At 37.2% G+C, this 16,516-nt stretch overlaps 1 protein-coding gene across 14 annotated transcripts in view; it reads left to right on the top strand.

The window, feature by feature from the left end:
* The window catches only part of KMT2C (lysine methyltransferase 2C), a 268,830-nt gene that overhangs the window by 204,354 nt on the left and 47,960 nt on the right, over positions 1–16,516 (top strand). For 9 of the 14 annotated variants that reach the window (XM_044765689.2, XM_044765692.2, XM_070516741.1 and 6 more), the window contains 9 exons: positions 4,132–4,236; positions 4,566–4,613; positions 5,594–5,773; positions 5,909–5,941; positions 6,040–6,165; positions 12,346–12,478; positions 12,706–12,920; positions 14,727–14,800; positions 16,208–16,390. In XM_044765689.2, the coding sequence (XP_044621624.1) occupies positions 4,132–4,236; positions 4,566–4,613; positions 5,594–5,773; positions 5,909–5,941; positions 6,040–6,165; positions 12,346–12,478; positions 12,706–12,920; positions 14,727–14,800; positions 16,208–16,390 (1,097 nt within the window). The remainder of the gene's footprint in view (positions 1–4,131; positions 4,237–4,565; positions 4,614–5,593; positions 5,774–5,908; positions 5,942–6,039; positions 6,166–12,345; positions 12,479–12,705; positions 12,921–14,726; positions 14,801–16,207; positions 16,391–16,516) is intronic. The other 5 variants (XM_044765695.2, XM_070516759.1, XM_070516758.1 and 2 more) reach the window with 3 other exon arrangements.

Below are 16,516 nucleotides of genomic sequence, written 5' to 3'. Positions count from 1 at the left end.
TATAGCTCAAAGAAATTAAAAAGAAGAACCAAAGAATGCTGTAGTTGAGAACTGGCTGACAGACTGTTAATAAAGTGAAATATATTGCCTTCAGTCACAGTTTCTCGATACTGACCAACGTGGGCCAGATAAATCTTTGTTGGAGGAGTGAGGCTGTCTTGTGCATGCTAGGATATTTAGCAGCATCTCTATCTTCATGACGTAATCATGATCACAAATGTCTCCAAATATTCCCGAATGTCCCAAACTGCCCCCAATTGAGAACCACTGCCCTAGATAGAGTGGATATGGGGACTACTTAGAATCAGAGAAAGGTATGAGAATGTAAAATGTTTATAAAGTAATATTAACGTCAATAAGTTTCCAGGAGTTTAACCAGTTCGGTATATAAGAGTTGTGATCAGAATTTTTCCCTCACTTCTAGATTTTTTTTGAGGAAGATTAGCCCTGAGCTAACATCTACAGCCAATCCTCCTCTTTTTGCTGGGGAAGACTGGCCTTGAGCCCATCTTCCTCTACTTTATATGCGGAATGTCTGCCACAGCCTGGCTTGCCAAGTGGTGCATAGGTCTGCACCCAGAATCCAAATGGGCAAACCCCAGGCCACTGAAGCAGAACATGCCAACTTAATGGCTGCGCCACTGGGCCAGTCCCTTCCCCCACTTCTAGATTTTTACCTTTTTTTTTTTTTTGAGGAAGCTTAGCCCTGAGCTAATTGCTGCCAATCCTCCTCTTTTTGCTGAGGAAGACTGGCCCTGAGCTAACAACATCTGTGCCCATCTTCCTCTTCTTTATACGTAGGATGCCTACCACAGCATGGCTTGCCAAGCGGTGCCATGTCCACACCTAGGATTTGAACCAGCAAACCCTGGGCCGCTGAGAAGCAGAATGTGCGAACTTAACCACTGCGCCACTGGGTTGGCCCCTAGATTTTTATCTTGCTGTCAGTTATAAATTACTGTTCTTCTGACAAGCTTCCTTTTTGCCATTGATTACATTTGTTGCTCAGTTAATTTTATAAACTCAATTTAGAAAATAATCTTAAGGCACCCTTCCACTGAAAGTTGACTTGATGTATTAAATAGTTACAGCTTCATAAAATTGGCGTTATCCTGAACTGTGAAATACTGGTTTTTGTTTTTGATGTTAACTTCCTGAAACAATTAGAAGCAGTCTGATCCCCTTCTCGCGTGCATGCACATGTCCAGTCTTCCTCACTGTCAGCAGTGAGGAATTAAAGCACTGGACCAAAGGCCGTGCTTTTTTTTTTTTAAAGATTTTATTTTTTCCTTTTTCTCCCCAAAGTGCCCGGTACATAGTTGTATATTCTTCGTTGTGGGTTCTTCTAGTTGTGGTATGTGGGACGCTGCCTCAGCGTGGTCTGATGAGCAGTGCCATGTCCACGCCCAGGATTCGAACCAACGAAACACTGGGCCACCTGCAGCGGAGCGCGTGAACTTAACCACTCGGCCACGGGGCCAGCCCCCGAAGGCTGTGCTTTTTGTCTGTTTAATCTTAGCAGATCATTTGACTTTGACTTTTATTCTGCTCTTTTAAGTACCTACCTGCTCTTATCCATGTCAATATGTTTTTGAAATAATGTACAGTGAAAGACCTGTGGGTCCTTCAAAGGATATCTTACTGTGAAGGATATCTTATTTTAAAAATTTTGACGAACCGATAAAGACTTAAATAGAGGTTACTTGCATTTGAGTTTTTATAAGGAAGAGAAGTTGGACAGAAAACATACTGTGACAGGAAAGACGTTGATTACTTTATTTTTAGTCTTGTTTCCTTTATTTGAAGTTGGTTTTTTTTTCATAAAACTGCTGAAGAGAGAATGGTTTAATGATAAAGCCAAAATGTGGAGGACTAGAATAACACCTGTTTCAAAACCTCAATTAAATGTCACGTTCTTCGCAGTTGAACCTCTCTTTTGCCTTTACAATGGGAAATTGATAAGTAACTGCTTTCATTTCTTTACATTGCATTCAATATAGTCCATTACATCGATTTTTAATGATTTGTTGATAAGATATAAAATCTCTTTCTTCAGGTAGTGGTGAACTTTTTAAACATGGTCTTTTAAAAAAAGTTATCTATAATTCATGTAGTAGAATTCCATTGGTTCAAAACAAACAAGTACACACACACTACGTGACACCTGGAAGAATTATTCAGAATTTTTTTCCTTCAAGTGTACTATTGTGTAGAAAATACATTATTGAAATAATTTTATTTCTCAAAAGCCTTGTGAATATTTGGACATACAAAATTTACATTACCTTTCAACTTGAAATATTATAATATTCTTAAGTATGTATGAATTCTATTTGAGAAGTATACGTTTAATGGGACAAGACTATTTCACAGAGATATTTGATCTGGAATCTGGATTATAAATTTTATGTCCTCCCTCCCCCTTTTTTTAAGTAAAAATACGGTTGAAATGGATTAAAAAATTCAGATGTTCCTTATCTTAAATGACTAATATAATTACTGAAGCTAGCCTCAATATTTTTTGCTTGATTAGGTCACAAGCACTTATGGAGTCTTCCTTGACTTTTCACTGTCTCACATTCCACCTCTAATACATTCTCAAATTTGTCTCTGCCTTCAAAATACATCCCAAAGCCAACCACTTCTTACCTCAACTCTCCCGACCATTATAGTTCAGGTTACCCTCAGCTCTCATTTGGACTGCAGCGGTAGCTTGCTGACTGATCTCCCGGTTTCCAGTCTTGTCAACACTCCCTACTGCCATGTGTACACCCCCAGTCTGTTCTACACATGGCAGCCAATGTGTTTCCTTTAAACTGTCAATCATATACCTCATAGCCGTCAACTTTCCAACAGCTTCCCATTGTACTTTAGAATAAAGCTCAGTCTTCACCATGACCCATAAGACCATACGTAATCTTGCTTAGCTGCCTTTTTTATTTCCTACCATTCTTTCCCTTTCTTACTACAGCCACACTGGTCCTTGTGTTGGCAAAGCCCTTCCTGCCCCAGTCTCTACTTCTGCTTTTCCCTTTGCCTGGAGTGTTCTCCATCTTTGTGAATATTACTCCCTTATTTTGTTTAGCTGTATGCTTGTCATGTCCTTTAGAAGGTCTTCCCTGACTGCTTTATCTAATACAGCATCCCCACATCTTGTTCTTAATCCTTGTTCCTTATTTTCCTATCTTTAGAGCACTTATACTGATGTCATTTCTTTACTGCATAAGTCCCTCTGAGAAAGGAAGCTCTGTGAGGGCGTACACTTTGTTTCAGTCTCAGCTGTATTTCCAGGGGCTGGGACAATGCCTGTTAACATGATTCAGAGACATGGTTCTGTGGGTACTCAAATATGTTTTGAATAATTAGGTGAAGGAGTAGTTAGTACTAAGAGCAAAGCTGAAAGTAGACTTTTTTTTTTTTTAAAGATTGGCACCTGAGCTAACAACTGTTGCCAATCTTTTTTTCTTTTTCCCCCTCGCCTTTTTTTTTCTCCCCAAATCCCCCCAGTACATAGTTGTATATTTTAGCTGTGGGTCATTCTAGTTGTGGCATGTGGGACGCCGCCTCAACATGGCCTAGTGAGCGGTGCCATGTCTGCGCCCAGGATCCAAACCCTGGGCCGCCGAAGTGGAGCATGTGAACTTAACTGCTCTGCTACAGGGCTGGCCCCTGAAAGTAGACTTTTAACTAGATGGTGGTATCTGGTTTATACTTTACAATGAATTTCTAAATAATGGATTTCTTTCATTTTATTTATCTTCTGTGTTTTATTTTCTAAATGTTATTTTTAGAGATACTGCTTTCTTAATGGATTGTTTTGCTTTATTTCTTAAAGCATTCTATTTCATTTTTATTGCCTGTAGGTCATAATTTTAAATTTTATTGTTTATATATTAACCACATAAAAATAGTCTTAATTTTTAATGTTTTGTTATTCAAAACATTGGAGTGCCTTTTCTATGAAAATCCCTTACTTCAGAAGTAATGATCTTAGCTTTTTATGATTCTGTCACTTACCTCAGCATCTGCTATACTCTAGATATTTAGTAAATGATTGAATGAGTGAGAGTGTTTTAGAATTTAATGTCTAGGAAAATATTGAGACTTAAAAAATATACTTACTGTATTTAGGTACTGCTGATGACCCTTTAGCTGATATTTCCGAAGTCTTAAACACAGATGATGACATTCTTGGAATAATTTCAGATGACCTTGCAAAATCAGTTGATCATTCAGGTATATGTGAATACTATTTGCCCAGTGTCTGTTTTATGATATGAATGAGAGGTGTATTTGTGTGGAATAAGTTGAGTCTTTTCTGTGAAACTGAAAACAAAATTTTTGGGCATTGTCAATGAACTCATTGTTTTATTTGATCTATTTGAGCTTTCCTGCTTTAGGAGGGGAAATAGCAAATGAGTTGATTTCTGTTGCCTTTCTAATTGCATCAAATTTAAGTCTTGTTGCCTTACAGCCTTGCTGTATCTTGTCTCTTCTTCTGTTTGCGTTGCCCCCACTTCCCGCCCTGTGGTGATCATCCATTTTATTTGGTTTGGGTCTTGTAGGTCTTGATTTATGCACTTTCCAGGTTGAGAGCTCACCTTTTCCATTTGGTAAGAAACTGAGCCATGGATGATGGCTGCCTAGAAGTAGTCTTCTTTTTAATAGTTATTTCAGCTGAAACAGCCTGTAGGTGCATGCATATTTGTTCTAGTGCTAATTTGTCACTAATCCGTACCTTGCTCTTCTCTTTGTGTGTGCAGCTGAAGTGTGGTACAGCTCCCTGTACTGTGCTTTGAATGACTTTCTCAGTAGTTCTTTTCGTTTTTTAATGAATGGTTTTGTTCTTGTTAATATGTAACTTATAATATTACCCAAATGTTGTAGAATTAGTTCCTAATATAAGATCAAATAAGAGCAAACTAAATTTTACTTTTAATAGTAGTAATGTTGAAAAAGCGTGATAAAGTAGATGATATACCACTTTTAAATGTGACTCTTGCTTAAAAACCAATTTGTGTGAAATAAAGCATGATATGTTATAAACATAATCTATATCTTGTTTTGTGATTACAGAATATTTTAAAAATATGATCTGTAGTTGAAATTATTCATAAAAGGATAATGTTTGCTAAGCATTGAGACTTTTAGAGCCTGTTATGGCTTTATGTGAAACTTATCCCTCCTGTTTCACTAATGCATGTGAGGGTTGAACTATACGTTTAAAACCACTGTTTTCCATTTGTATATTGAATATTGGATATTGAATCGTCTCATAGATTCCTATCTTAATAATATGGTGCTTATTTTTTGGAAATTAGCCATTTAGAACCAGGTGTGTTCTTTTCTTCCTCAGGAAATGTATTTACTAGTCAAAATGTAACTTTAAGTGGCACCAGAGTTTACAAATACATTGTGCCTAATTTTTACTGATTGACTATCCAAATTGTTGTAAGAATCCTGATTAATTCAGAATTACAGACTTTTCATTGCTCTATTTTAATAATATTTTGTATGTTAATGCAGGTAAATAGTGTTATGCATTTTGTATATTTCAGATTCACTTTTTAATGTGTTTACCTTGCTCCTCTAGCTGGAATAGATATTGGTCCTGTCGCTGATGATCCTTCCTCTTTGCCTCAACCAAGTGTCAATCAGAACTCACGACCATTAAGTGAAGAACAACTAGATGGAATCCTCAGTCCTGAACTAGACAAAATGGTCACAGATGGTAAAATATTTGCCCTACATCTAGGCTTTCTAAAAGACATGAGTAAATATGATTTTCAAAGATTTCTGCATGCTTATTTATAATTTAACTTCTGATAATTTCTGTGTCAAATGCTATTTTGTATCAGTATATTGAAATGGTAGTACTTAATATTTCTATCTCTTTATTTTATCCTAGGAGCAATTCTTGGAAAGTTATATAAAATTCCAGGTATTTGTGTTCTGATTTTTTAGTTTATGAAAATGGCATTCCCTATACTATGGCTTTAATAGTCTTTTAATCTTATTATCGTAATAATCTTATCTCAGAGCTTGGAGGAAAGGATGTTGAAGACTTGTTTACTGCTGTGCTCAGTCCTGCAACCACTCAGCCGACTCCATTGCCACAGCCTCCGCCTCCCCCTGCACCACAGCTGTTGCCCATGCACAATCAGGGTATGTCACCTTTAGAACAGTTTCATAAGTATGGTTCTGCAGTGTGTAAGTGCATTCAGCCCTGTCCCTTAGTAACAATGTCTACAAACTGATAGAGAAAACTCTCTTTTATGATGATGGAAACATACTAATCTCTGAATTTATCTCAATCAGAGACCTGCCTCCCTGAAATTTTCTGGAAATCTGGGATCCACTTTGTGACCGGAATTCGTTTGCTCACTCTCTTGGCAGTGGGGAGGACGTAGCAGTGCCTGCTCCACTCCCTTCCCCCAGCCAGTCCAGTCCCGTCCCTTGCCCTCAGCCCTTTCCGCATATGTGTTTGGAGAACTGCTCCCCCTCACCTGGCTGCCTGTCCTCATTGATGCGGTCTCAGGTTCACTGTCATTTCCCCAGTGGTTAGCAGATCACCACCTCACACCTAGTCCGTGCATTTCACGTGTAGCTTGTGGTGCACATATAAATACCTGTTTGGGTAATTACAGTTTTCCCTTTAGATTGCGAGCTCCTTGAAGGCTTGGGTCATGTCTGTCTTCACCACCGTATAACCCCCCTCAGAATATGTGCTTAGTATATATGTTGATAGTAAATCAGTGACCTTTCTACTGCCAGCTGTGAAATTTCTAATTTTATGGAGATTTGCCTATTTTGTTTGATCAGTTTTCTTCTACTTACTTGTAACTAGTTGCCGGATAAAATAAGTTTAATTTCTCCCTCTTTCTGGAGAGCTGAAATCATAGGGCCTAGAATTCAGATGTGTGGGAGCCGATCAGGAGATGGTGCTGAGGATAGGGGACCCTCCTTTAGGAGGGGCTTGGACTTCTGGGCCGTGTGTATTCTTGATCATTTGAACATAGGGTCATTTCTCTAAATCCTGTTAGCTCTGCTTCATGATTATATACTGAATTGAATAATTTAATGATACTTTATAAACAGTTTTTGTAGAAGTACTGAAATACACAATTCGTTTAATGTTATCTTTACTACCAATTTTTGGTATACATGAAAAATTCCATAAGGCACATAATTAAAATATTTTTGTTTCTACCAGTTTAACCTCTAAACATAAATTTACCTTGATTTCTGCTAGACTAAACCTGTGATTTACATTTGGATAAAATAGACTCATCATAAGTACCTCTTGCCTTAATTAGTCCCATATGCTTTCTTAATGATTAAGAATTCTTCGGTATTTCTCTTCTCAACATATAAAAAAAGATGTTCCTCTATGTTTTCTGAAAGTCAAAGTATGTATTTTAGAAATCAAATCAGTTCAAGATGTATTCCTTCATAAAAGGTTTTAGAATCATTTCAACCATTTCACTCTGCAGCCTATATGAAATTTATTTTTTTATTTTGAGGTCATATTGATTTATAACACTGTAATTTAAGGTGTACAATATTATATATCAGTTTCTGTATAGACTGCATTGTGCTCATCACTAGTAGCTAATTTTTAGCCATCACCATACATATGTGTCCATTACCCCTTTTGTCATCCCTCCCACCCCCTTTCCCTCTGGTAACCACTGATGTGTTGGTTTATCTTCCACACATGATTGAAGCCATGTGGTGTTTGTCTTTCTCTGTCTGGCTTATTTTGCTTAAAATAATACCCTCAAGTTCCATCCTTGTTGTTGTAAATGGGGACGATTCTGTCTTTTTTATGGCTGAGTAGTATTCCATTGTATACATATACCACATCTTTTTTATCCATTCATCCATTGGTGGGCTCATGGTTTGCCTCCATGTCTTGGCTATTCTGAGTAATGATGCAGCGAACATAGGGGTGCTTAAGTCTCTTTGAATTGTTGATTTCATGTTCTTTGGATAAATACCCAGTAGTGGGATAGCTGGACGTACGGTACTTGTATTTTTAATTTTTTGAGAAAGCTCCATACTGTTTTCCATAGTTCCTTCACCAGTTTGCATTCCCAATAGCAGTGTATGAGGATTCCCTTTTCTCCATATCCTCTCCAACATTTGTTACTTTTCTTGCTAATTATAGCCATTCAGCCTGATGTAAGGTGATATCGCATAGTTTTGATTTGCATTTTCCTAATAATTAGTGATGTTGAACACCTTTTCATATGCCTGTTGACCATCTGTATATCTTCTTTGGAAAAATATCTGTTCATATCTTCTGCCCATTTTTTGATCGGGTTGTTTGTTTGTTTGTTGTTGAGTTGTATGAGTTCTTCATATATTTTGGAGATTAACCCCTTGTTGGATATATGATTTGCAAATATTTTCTCCCAGTTGGTGGGTTGTCTTTTTGTTTTGTTCATGGCTTCCTCTTCCCTACAGAAGCTTTTTAGGCTGATGTTGTCCGATTTTTTTTCTTTTGTTTCCATTCCCTGAGTAGACATGATATTCAAAAAGATGCTGCTAAGACCAATGTCAAATAGTGTGCTGCCTATGTTTTTTCCTAAGTGTTTTTTGATTTTAGGTCTTACATTCAAGTCCTTAATCCATTTTGAGTTAATTTTTGTGTATGGTGTAAGATAAGGTCTACTTTCATTCTTTTGTACCTTGCAGCCTTGTTTATTTTAAAGTTTTTGAGGGGATGGCTTTTTTTGCTAGCTGCTTATGTGTAGATGGGTAAAGCTGCCTCTCCACCACAGGAGTTTATAGTCCTGGTATTGTAGACTTCCAGGTATACAACTGATAGAGTAGAGCATAATTCACATTGAGCCTTAAGATTCACTAAGATTTCAACATTCATGTTTGAAAGAATCATAATTCTAATTTAAGGATAAAGCATGATCAGGTCACATAAAGAATGACAGAGAGATATTTAAGAATGGGAACTTTAATGTTTTTCAAAGCAAAGGAGTAGTAAGTGGGCAGTGTTAAGGAGGCAAAACTAGAAAATGTACATTGCGGCACATAGATTGTAATTTAGATGGCTATGAAAAATAGGCAGTGGCAGTTGGTTTTTTTCCTCCTGGTTTCTGAGAGGCATTGAAGACCTTACACCAGTGAAATGACCTCGTGAGTTACATGTTTTGGCAAGGTAGCTCTGATGTCAATACAGTCATGAGCTGCTTAACGGTGAGAATACATTCTGGGAATGGGCTGGTAGACGATTCTGTCGTGCGGACGTCATAGTATGCACTTACACAAGCCTAGATGGTATAGCCTACTGCACACTTAGGCTCTATGGTACTAATCTTTTAGGACCACTGTCGTATATGTGGTCCATCATTGACAGAAACGTTGTTATGCAGTGGCATGATTGTATTGGAAGTGAATTTAAGATGAGAAGAGTCATACTAATGAGTTCATTGTGGTTGGGACTAAGTGAGAATTTGGGTTCCATGTAAATATGTCTGCAATGCTAATGGATATGAGAGACAGTGATGTTAGAATAAGTAGGATTGTGCTACTGAATGGATGTAAGGTGTGAGGAAAAAGCAGGAAATAAAGTGAATTACGTTATATTTCAGCCAGCTTTCCTAGAGGATAACCAATCATGCTATAAACTAAAAACATGGAACAGAGAATAGCGTGTGTGTGTGTCTGTGTGAGAGAGGGAGAGTGAGAGGGAGGGAGGGAGATAGAGAGGGTAGTGGAGGTATAATAAATTTAGTTTTAAACCATTTTTAGTTTGTTAGAAATGAGACATCTGCATTGTTCTGACTTACGGGCATTTGCAATCGTTCAAGGCTATAGATGAAAATTTAGGAGTTATGAATGTAGTGGTACTAATTGAAGTTGTGGGAAGGGTGAGATTTCTTAAAAGAGTATACTGCCAGTAGAGTACAGCATCTTGTAGAACATTAAATGTGATGAGTTATATGCTTAACTAATCTGATTTATATGAAGTGTGTAGTTATATGTTCCTTTTCTTTCTCATTTTTAAGAGTTAGGTGAAAGTGAGAAAAACAGACATAGAATGAGAGGTACAGGATCTTGCACATGATCATTAGAGACAGGTCGGAAAGTGAAGTGGGATGAGTATGATAAGATTGTTGGTAATCCTCCATAGAGTAACTTGAATGGGAGTGGTAAGGAAGGGCAGCAGTGTGTAATGTGTTGATAATAACACAGAAGGGCAGAAAGCAGAGAAGGGAAATTTCAAGATTGAGATAGAGTAACTTGAAATCACTTTACATAAAAGTTAAGTGAAGTAACTTTTCAATTCTTACCATGATTCATGCCTTGAAAAAGATTATTTTATAAACTCGCATAACCAGTTTGGGTAGGTATTGTAGACTTGTGAGGGAGAGGGGAAAAAAAGACCAACTCTTAATTAAAGAAAAAATGTGGGGCTGGCCCCGTGGCTGAGTGGTTAAGTTCATGCGCTCCACTTTGGTGGCCCGCGGTTTCCCTGGTTCAGATCCTGGGCGCGGACATGGCACCGCTCATCAGGTCATGCTGAGGCGGCATCCCACATGCCACAACTAGAAGGACCCATAACTAAAATTTACAACCATGTACGGAGGGGGCTTTGGGGAGAAAAAGGAAAAATAAAATCTTAGAAAAAAAATGCTTTGCATTTACTTACATATCCTTGAACAAGTCATTTAACTTCTCTGAGTCTTTCTACTTAAGTGGAGCTACATGTAATAACCCATTTCATAGGGTTGTTGTGAGGATCAAAGAATTAATACATGTAAAGCTTTTAGAACAGCGCTTGGCATATAGTAAAATGCTTAATAAGTAATAGTTATTACTATGAAAGGTTTCAATATGGTCATGTTATGTAGTCAGTGCTGACAGCTACAGAATGGATCACATTCTCATTACCAATGAAAAAGCTTTTGATTATTCTAATTACATGGAAGACATTTGATATTTTTCAATGAAATCTCATATTCCTTAATGGAACCTGCTTGCACTGAAGTTGAAAACAGAGGTAGCACTCTGCTTTGAGTAAAATCAGAAATCTTGCTTCTTAATCCAATCCTTGGAGTGAACTTGTGTGTCCTGAGACACTTGTTCTTGCAGAGTCCTGATCCACTGGGCCCAGCTCTGCCATTTAGTATGATAAGACCTAACCTGGAGTCAGATGGCTCTAGGAAGTCCTTGAGATAAAATGCTGAAAGCCTGCCAGCATCAGTCTCAGTGTCCTCACATAGGAACTGAAGCTCTGTGTGCTTTAGAGTTGTACCAGTCAGAGGGTCTGGTTTCGGTGAAAGGACGTTAAGCAGAGTAAAACGTTACGTGGGCGAGACATTGCTTTTGGTTAATCTTTTTCCTAACGGTTTAGCAGAGTGATCAGGTTAGAAGTTCTCTCCAGTTATAGCATGTATGCCAACTGTTAGCCAATTGTATTACTGTATTTCCGTCTGTGTAATTAATTGACGATGTGGATTTCCTAGTGTTGTGCTGAGTTGTTATAGCAATTCACAGAGGCCATGTATTTATTACTTTCAAATATGTCTCTAAATTGGGAGGAGTTTTTGAAGGTACACACAAAAAGTTTATTTGCTGAAAAATTTGCCTAATATCTGTCTAGAAAGATGATCAGGTATTTGAAGCTTGTGAATAAGCTGGAATGAGAGCTAAAATGTTTTGGGGGGTTGAAACTGCAAGTAATGAAAATTATATCAAAAACAGAATGTATATATTTTTAACAATAATCATCTTATTGATAATGGTAGGTGAAATATTGCTTATTCTTCCAAACTGTTTCACAGAAGTGCCAGTTTAAGAATCATAGACGGCTGTTTCTATTGACAGGAATAAAAGTAAAATATAAGGAACATGTGTTTGTAAATTTCGAATGAAGAAGAGAGTATCTGATAAAACTTACTCACGTTTACTGAGGTGCATCCTTTTTGTAGAGCTAATATGTAATGAATAGTTACAGCGTACCAGGCACCATGCTGAGAACTGTACATACGTTATGTCTGTCACATTACAGAATACCTTCATTTTGTAGAAATAGTAATTGATTTCTGCTTCTAACAAGTAACGGAATTAAGATTCAAGCTCAGGAGTGTCGGACTCCAAAACACACTATTTCCAGTATACCATGATGAAGTAAACAGAATTATACAGACTATAATTCAAAATTTTGGAACCAAAAGTTATTCCTGTGGCAGTATTTTACAATATAATATTGAAAAAAATCCTACTTTTAAATAGCATTACAAATTTTTATTTAGAAATATTTTAACTGCTTTCTTATTATTTATGAATAATATGCCACCTTACTTGTTCTCTTCTTCTAAGATGTTTTTTCACGGATGCCACTCATGAATGGGCTTATTGGACCCAGTCCTCATCTCCCACATAATTCTTTGCCTCCTGGAGGTGGATTAGGAACTTTCTCTGCTATAGCACAGCCACCTTACAGTGATGCCAGGTACTTCCAAGTCTTCACTTTCTGTGGAAACTTAAATTACACTAATTTTTGTTATATAAATGTTAATTAGTCTAAGTCATAATGCGTGATATTAGTGCTATATTACCTTTCTTTTGACCTTTGCTAAATATCATCAAACGTTTTAGCTTTTAATGAAGTTGTACTTGACTGTAGTATTTAGAAAGCTAGTTTATGTTTATGAAGTAAAGTTGTTTATTATTTGCCAGGGATAAAAATCCAGCTTTTAATCCAATGGCAAGTGATCCTAACAGCTCTTGGACATCATCAGCTCCCACTATGGAAGGAGAAAATGATACAATGTCAAATGCCCAGAGAAGTACACTGAAGTGGGAGAAAGAGGAGGCTCTGGGTGAAATGGCAACGGTAGCACCCGTTCTCTACACAAATATTAATTTCCCCAATTTAAAGGAAGAATTCCCTGGTAAGTCATGGATATATTACTGCTATTCATGTTACATTACCAGCTTTCTTGCACGTGTCATGACTGTTTTTTCTTGGTCCTTTTTTACTACAATAGACAGCTCATGTATCATTACTGATTTTCAGCTGGGACGACCATGCTCAGTGTGAAGACTCCCTAGAGAATAGACACGTCTTGCATTTGCTTAGTGGTAGGCCCTGTGCTCATTTGCGTATTTCTCAAAAATTAACTTCAATTAATGAAATGGTCCATTGTCAAGCTCCTGGCAGTGTATAAATATATGGAAGTCAGTGTCGTGTTACATGTATAATTCTACAGAAAAGTTCCTAGAACAGAAACTTATCATTTAATCGGAAGTATTAAGTTAGGCTAAATCAGACTCAATTCTAAGTATTGTTTGTGTGGAAACTAACTTGATATTATCTCCCTTTGTCCCTGCCTGTCCAGCTTGTTTCAAAAAAGCAGATGGTACAATGGTGCCATTTTTGAAAATTTTGATTAACCGGAGGATGAAACGTTTGGATTAATGAAATGTCATGTATACAATATTTGCAAGCAAATGCTGGTTTATTATCTTGAGTTCAGGTTGCAAGACAAACCAGGATTGAAAAGGTCATTTGGATTCTGTCTTGCGAGTTTCCCAGCTGTCAACACATAGCTCTTTTAAGTTACTAGATGGGGACCGAAAAGTGGGTCTTCTCATGCATGAGCCCTATCCTTTAGTGCCTTCTGGGGTCAGCCTCCCTGTAGAACTTTATTCATTATGTATAAAAACAAATGATACCTTATCCAATAATAGAAATCAGTGGTTTAGTGCAATCTTTTAAAGCAATATACTCATTCTTCAAATGTGGGGTTTTTTTACCATACTTTTATTTACTGTTTATAGATGAGCATATCTGGTTATATTAAGTTACTTTGTGCCAATGTAAATTGTCCTTAGAGCAGAACTTGTTTTTTTTTTTTTTTTTTTTAAGATTTTATTTTTTCCTTTTTCTCCCCAAAGCCCCCCGGTACACAGTTGTGTATTCTTCGCTGTGGGTTCCTCTAGTTGTGGCATGTGGGACGCTGCCTCAGCGTGGTCTGACGAGCAGTGCCATGTCCGCGCCCAGGATTCGAACCAACGAAACACTGGGCCTAATAATTTTACTGTATAATTCTAGAACCTCGTAAAATACCATGTTAAGGCTGTTGGTCTGTCAACTGATTTCCATTTTCATTGGCTTTTTTGAAAGCTTCCTTTTTTTTTAAAATATGGACTAAATCATTTCTACATTTATCACTCACTGTTGATCTTAGTCAAACTTCATTTTGTATACTGTCCTGACACTGCGAATTCCATAGAAGTGGCTTGAAATCGTTACTTTTCCATGTCTTCATTGTGCACAATGCCAGTGAGGTGGTTATTTGTATTTAGGATTACTTTCCTTTCGTGAAATTGATAGACCTCTCTTGAGTACAGATGTTTGACAAAACTTGTAGCTTTGTGTCTGGTAGCATCTTAGGTGATCACAGGAATTTGTTATCTTGGATTAAATTTGTCTTGGCTGCTTAGCCCATTTGATGTAGAATCTTCCCAACTCTGCCAGTGAGATTGTTGATAAGGCAGTACTTCATTCAGCAGATACTTGTTTGGCCTACTGTGTGCCAGGAACTTTGTAGTGTACAAGGAACTTAATACAGGACTACTCATTTATGAGAACATGGCCAGGCCAAATTTAATCGTCAGCAGTTCCTCAGCCTTTTTATTGGGACACGTCCTTACCGTGGCTCTGTCAGTGTGTATACTGTGTTCTTTCGTTGCAGACTGGACTACGAGAGTGAAGCAGATTGCTAAGCTGTGGAGAAAAGCAAGCTCACAGGAAAGAGCACCATATGTGGTATTTAAAAAAAGACTCCCTATGTGTTCTATCTTAAACACAATACCTGAACCTTATTTCTATTGTCTTAGGTCAATAAAAAGATTTTCCATTGCAGAAAACCTATCTTAATCCTTGTACAACTAATAAACAGCTTTGTTTTTGTAAAGATTTCCTAACTCATTATGTCTTCATATAGCGTGTGACGTTTTTATAAGCTAGTAAGAGAACCAGGATATTGAGGATTGAAATCAGTTGTTTTAGGAGTGTGTTTAATTTGTTTCATCTCTTTGAAAAAGTGCTAACTTTTGAGGCTGCGTTAGTGTGCCTCAGTTTCTTCCGTCATCAGCTCTTTTTGTATTCAGTTTAGTTAGAGAATCTTCATGTATCCTGAAAGAGACATATCTAGACACCTTTAAGAAGCTTTTGAGATAGGAACTTTGTGAAGTGTTAGTAGAGTATAAGATTCACAGTTCAGATGGTGAATTGTTTTCTCCCAAAGAGTCAAAATTGTCAACTGAATCCAAATACTTGCTTTCATTTTAAACCATAGCAAATCTACATTATCGTTTTGAAAAATATATAGAGTTATTTTCCAGCGTGATCGTCAGCACACGTGTTGTCAGTGATACCTATTCCTTGGATAAAGCGAAAGTTTTTTTGATGTGTTGATAGTGCCTTGTTTGGTTTTACCCTGAATATAGTTAGGTAATAGGAAGATCTTTTTAATATTTCTCAATAATTTTCTTACATGTTAAGCTTCAAATTCCAAATTCTAGATTTGGAGAATGGATTGGATATTTTCTTTCCTTGTTTCTTTCTCTTTTTTTTTTGAGGAAGATTTGCCCTGAGCTAACATCTGCCAATCCTCCTCTTTTTGCTGAGGAAGCCTGGCCCGGAGCTAACATCCGTGCCCATGTTCCTCTACTTTATATGTGGGACGCCTACCACAGCATGGCTTGATGAGCGGCGCCATGTCCGCACCCGGGATCCAAACTGGCGAATGCTGGGCCTCCGAAGCGGAACGTGTGCACTTAACTGCTGTGCCACCGGGCCGGCCCTGGATATTTTCCTTTCCTCTAAATTAAGAGATTAATTTTAATTTTTCATTTTTGAAGGGTCTTAAGAAAATTAGCTTTGATGAAATACTCGATTACAGCTGGGTTCTCTAGCCTGGCTCAGATAGAGAGATGGGAACATGTCCTCAGCTAAGGTCACATGCATTCTAAAAGGGAGAAGATGAGACAGTGTCCAGATCTTTTCACATATGAGGTTGTAAGTTCTAAAGGATCATAGTTCAAGTATTTTCAACTATTTGACCTGACTTCTTCTTACTTTTATATTGTAAAGTTCACTATGGTTTGGGTTTTTTTCCTTAAAACGTGTTAACATATACTGGGAAATAATTTTCTTCTCCTTTTTTCAAAGCAAAAAGCCAGAGATAACAGAGCTGCTTTACGCATTAATAAAGTACAGATGTCAAATGATTCCATGAAAAGGCAGCAACAGCAAGACAGCATTGATCCCAGCTCTCGTATTGATTCAGATCTTTTTAAAGATCCATTAAAGCAAAGAGAATCAGAACATGAACAGGAATGGAAATTTAGACAGGTATTTTTTTTTTTAATAATTTGCTTTGTTATTGCATTTTTGATTTTTGAGAAGAGGGCTATTTATGTTATTTCAGAATATAGTTCTTATTAGAATATAAAAATTTGATTAAAAATAGACTTTTTT

This window comes from Equus asinus, chromosome 1, assembly GCF_041296235.1.
Source record: "Equus asinus isolate D_3611 breed Donkey chromosome 1, EquAss-T2T_v2, whole genome shotgun sequence".
Taxonomy (NCBI): Eukaryota; Metazoa; Chordata; class Mammalia; order Perissodactyla; family Equidae; genus Equus; species Equus asinus.
The sequence above is the reverse complement of the archived record's forward strand: the minus strand, read 5'-3'. Positions and strand labels throughout refer to the sequence as shown.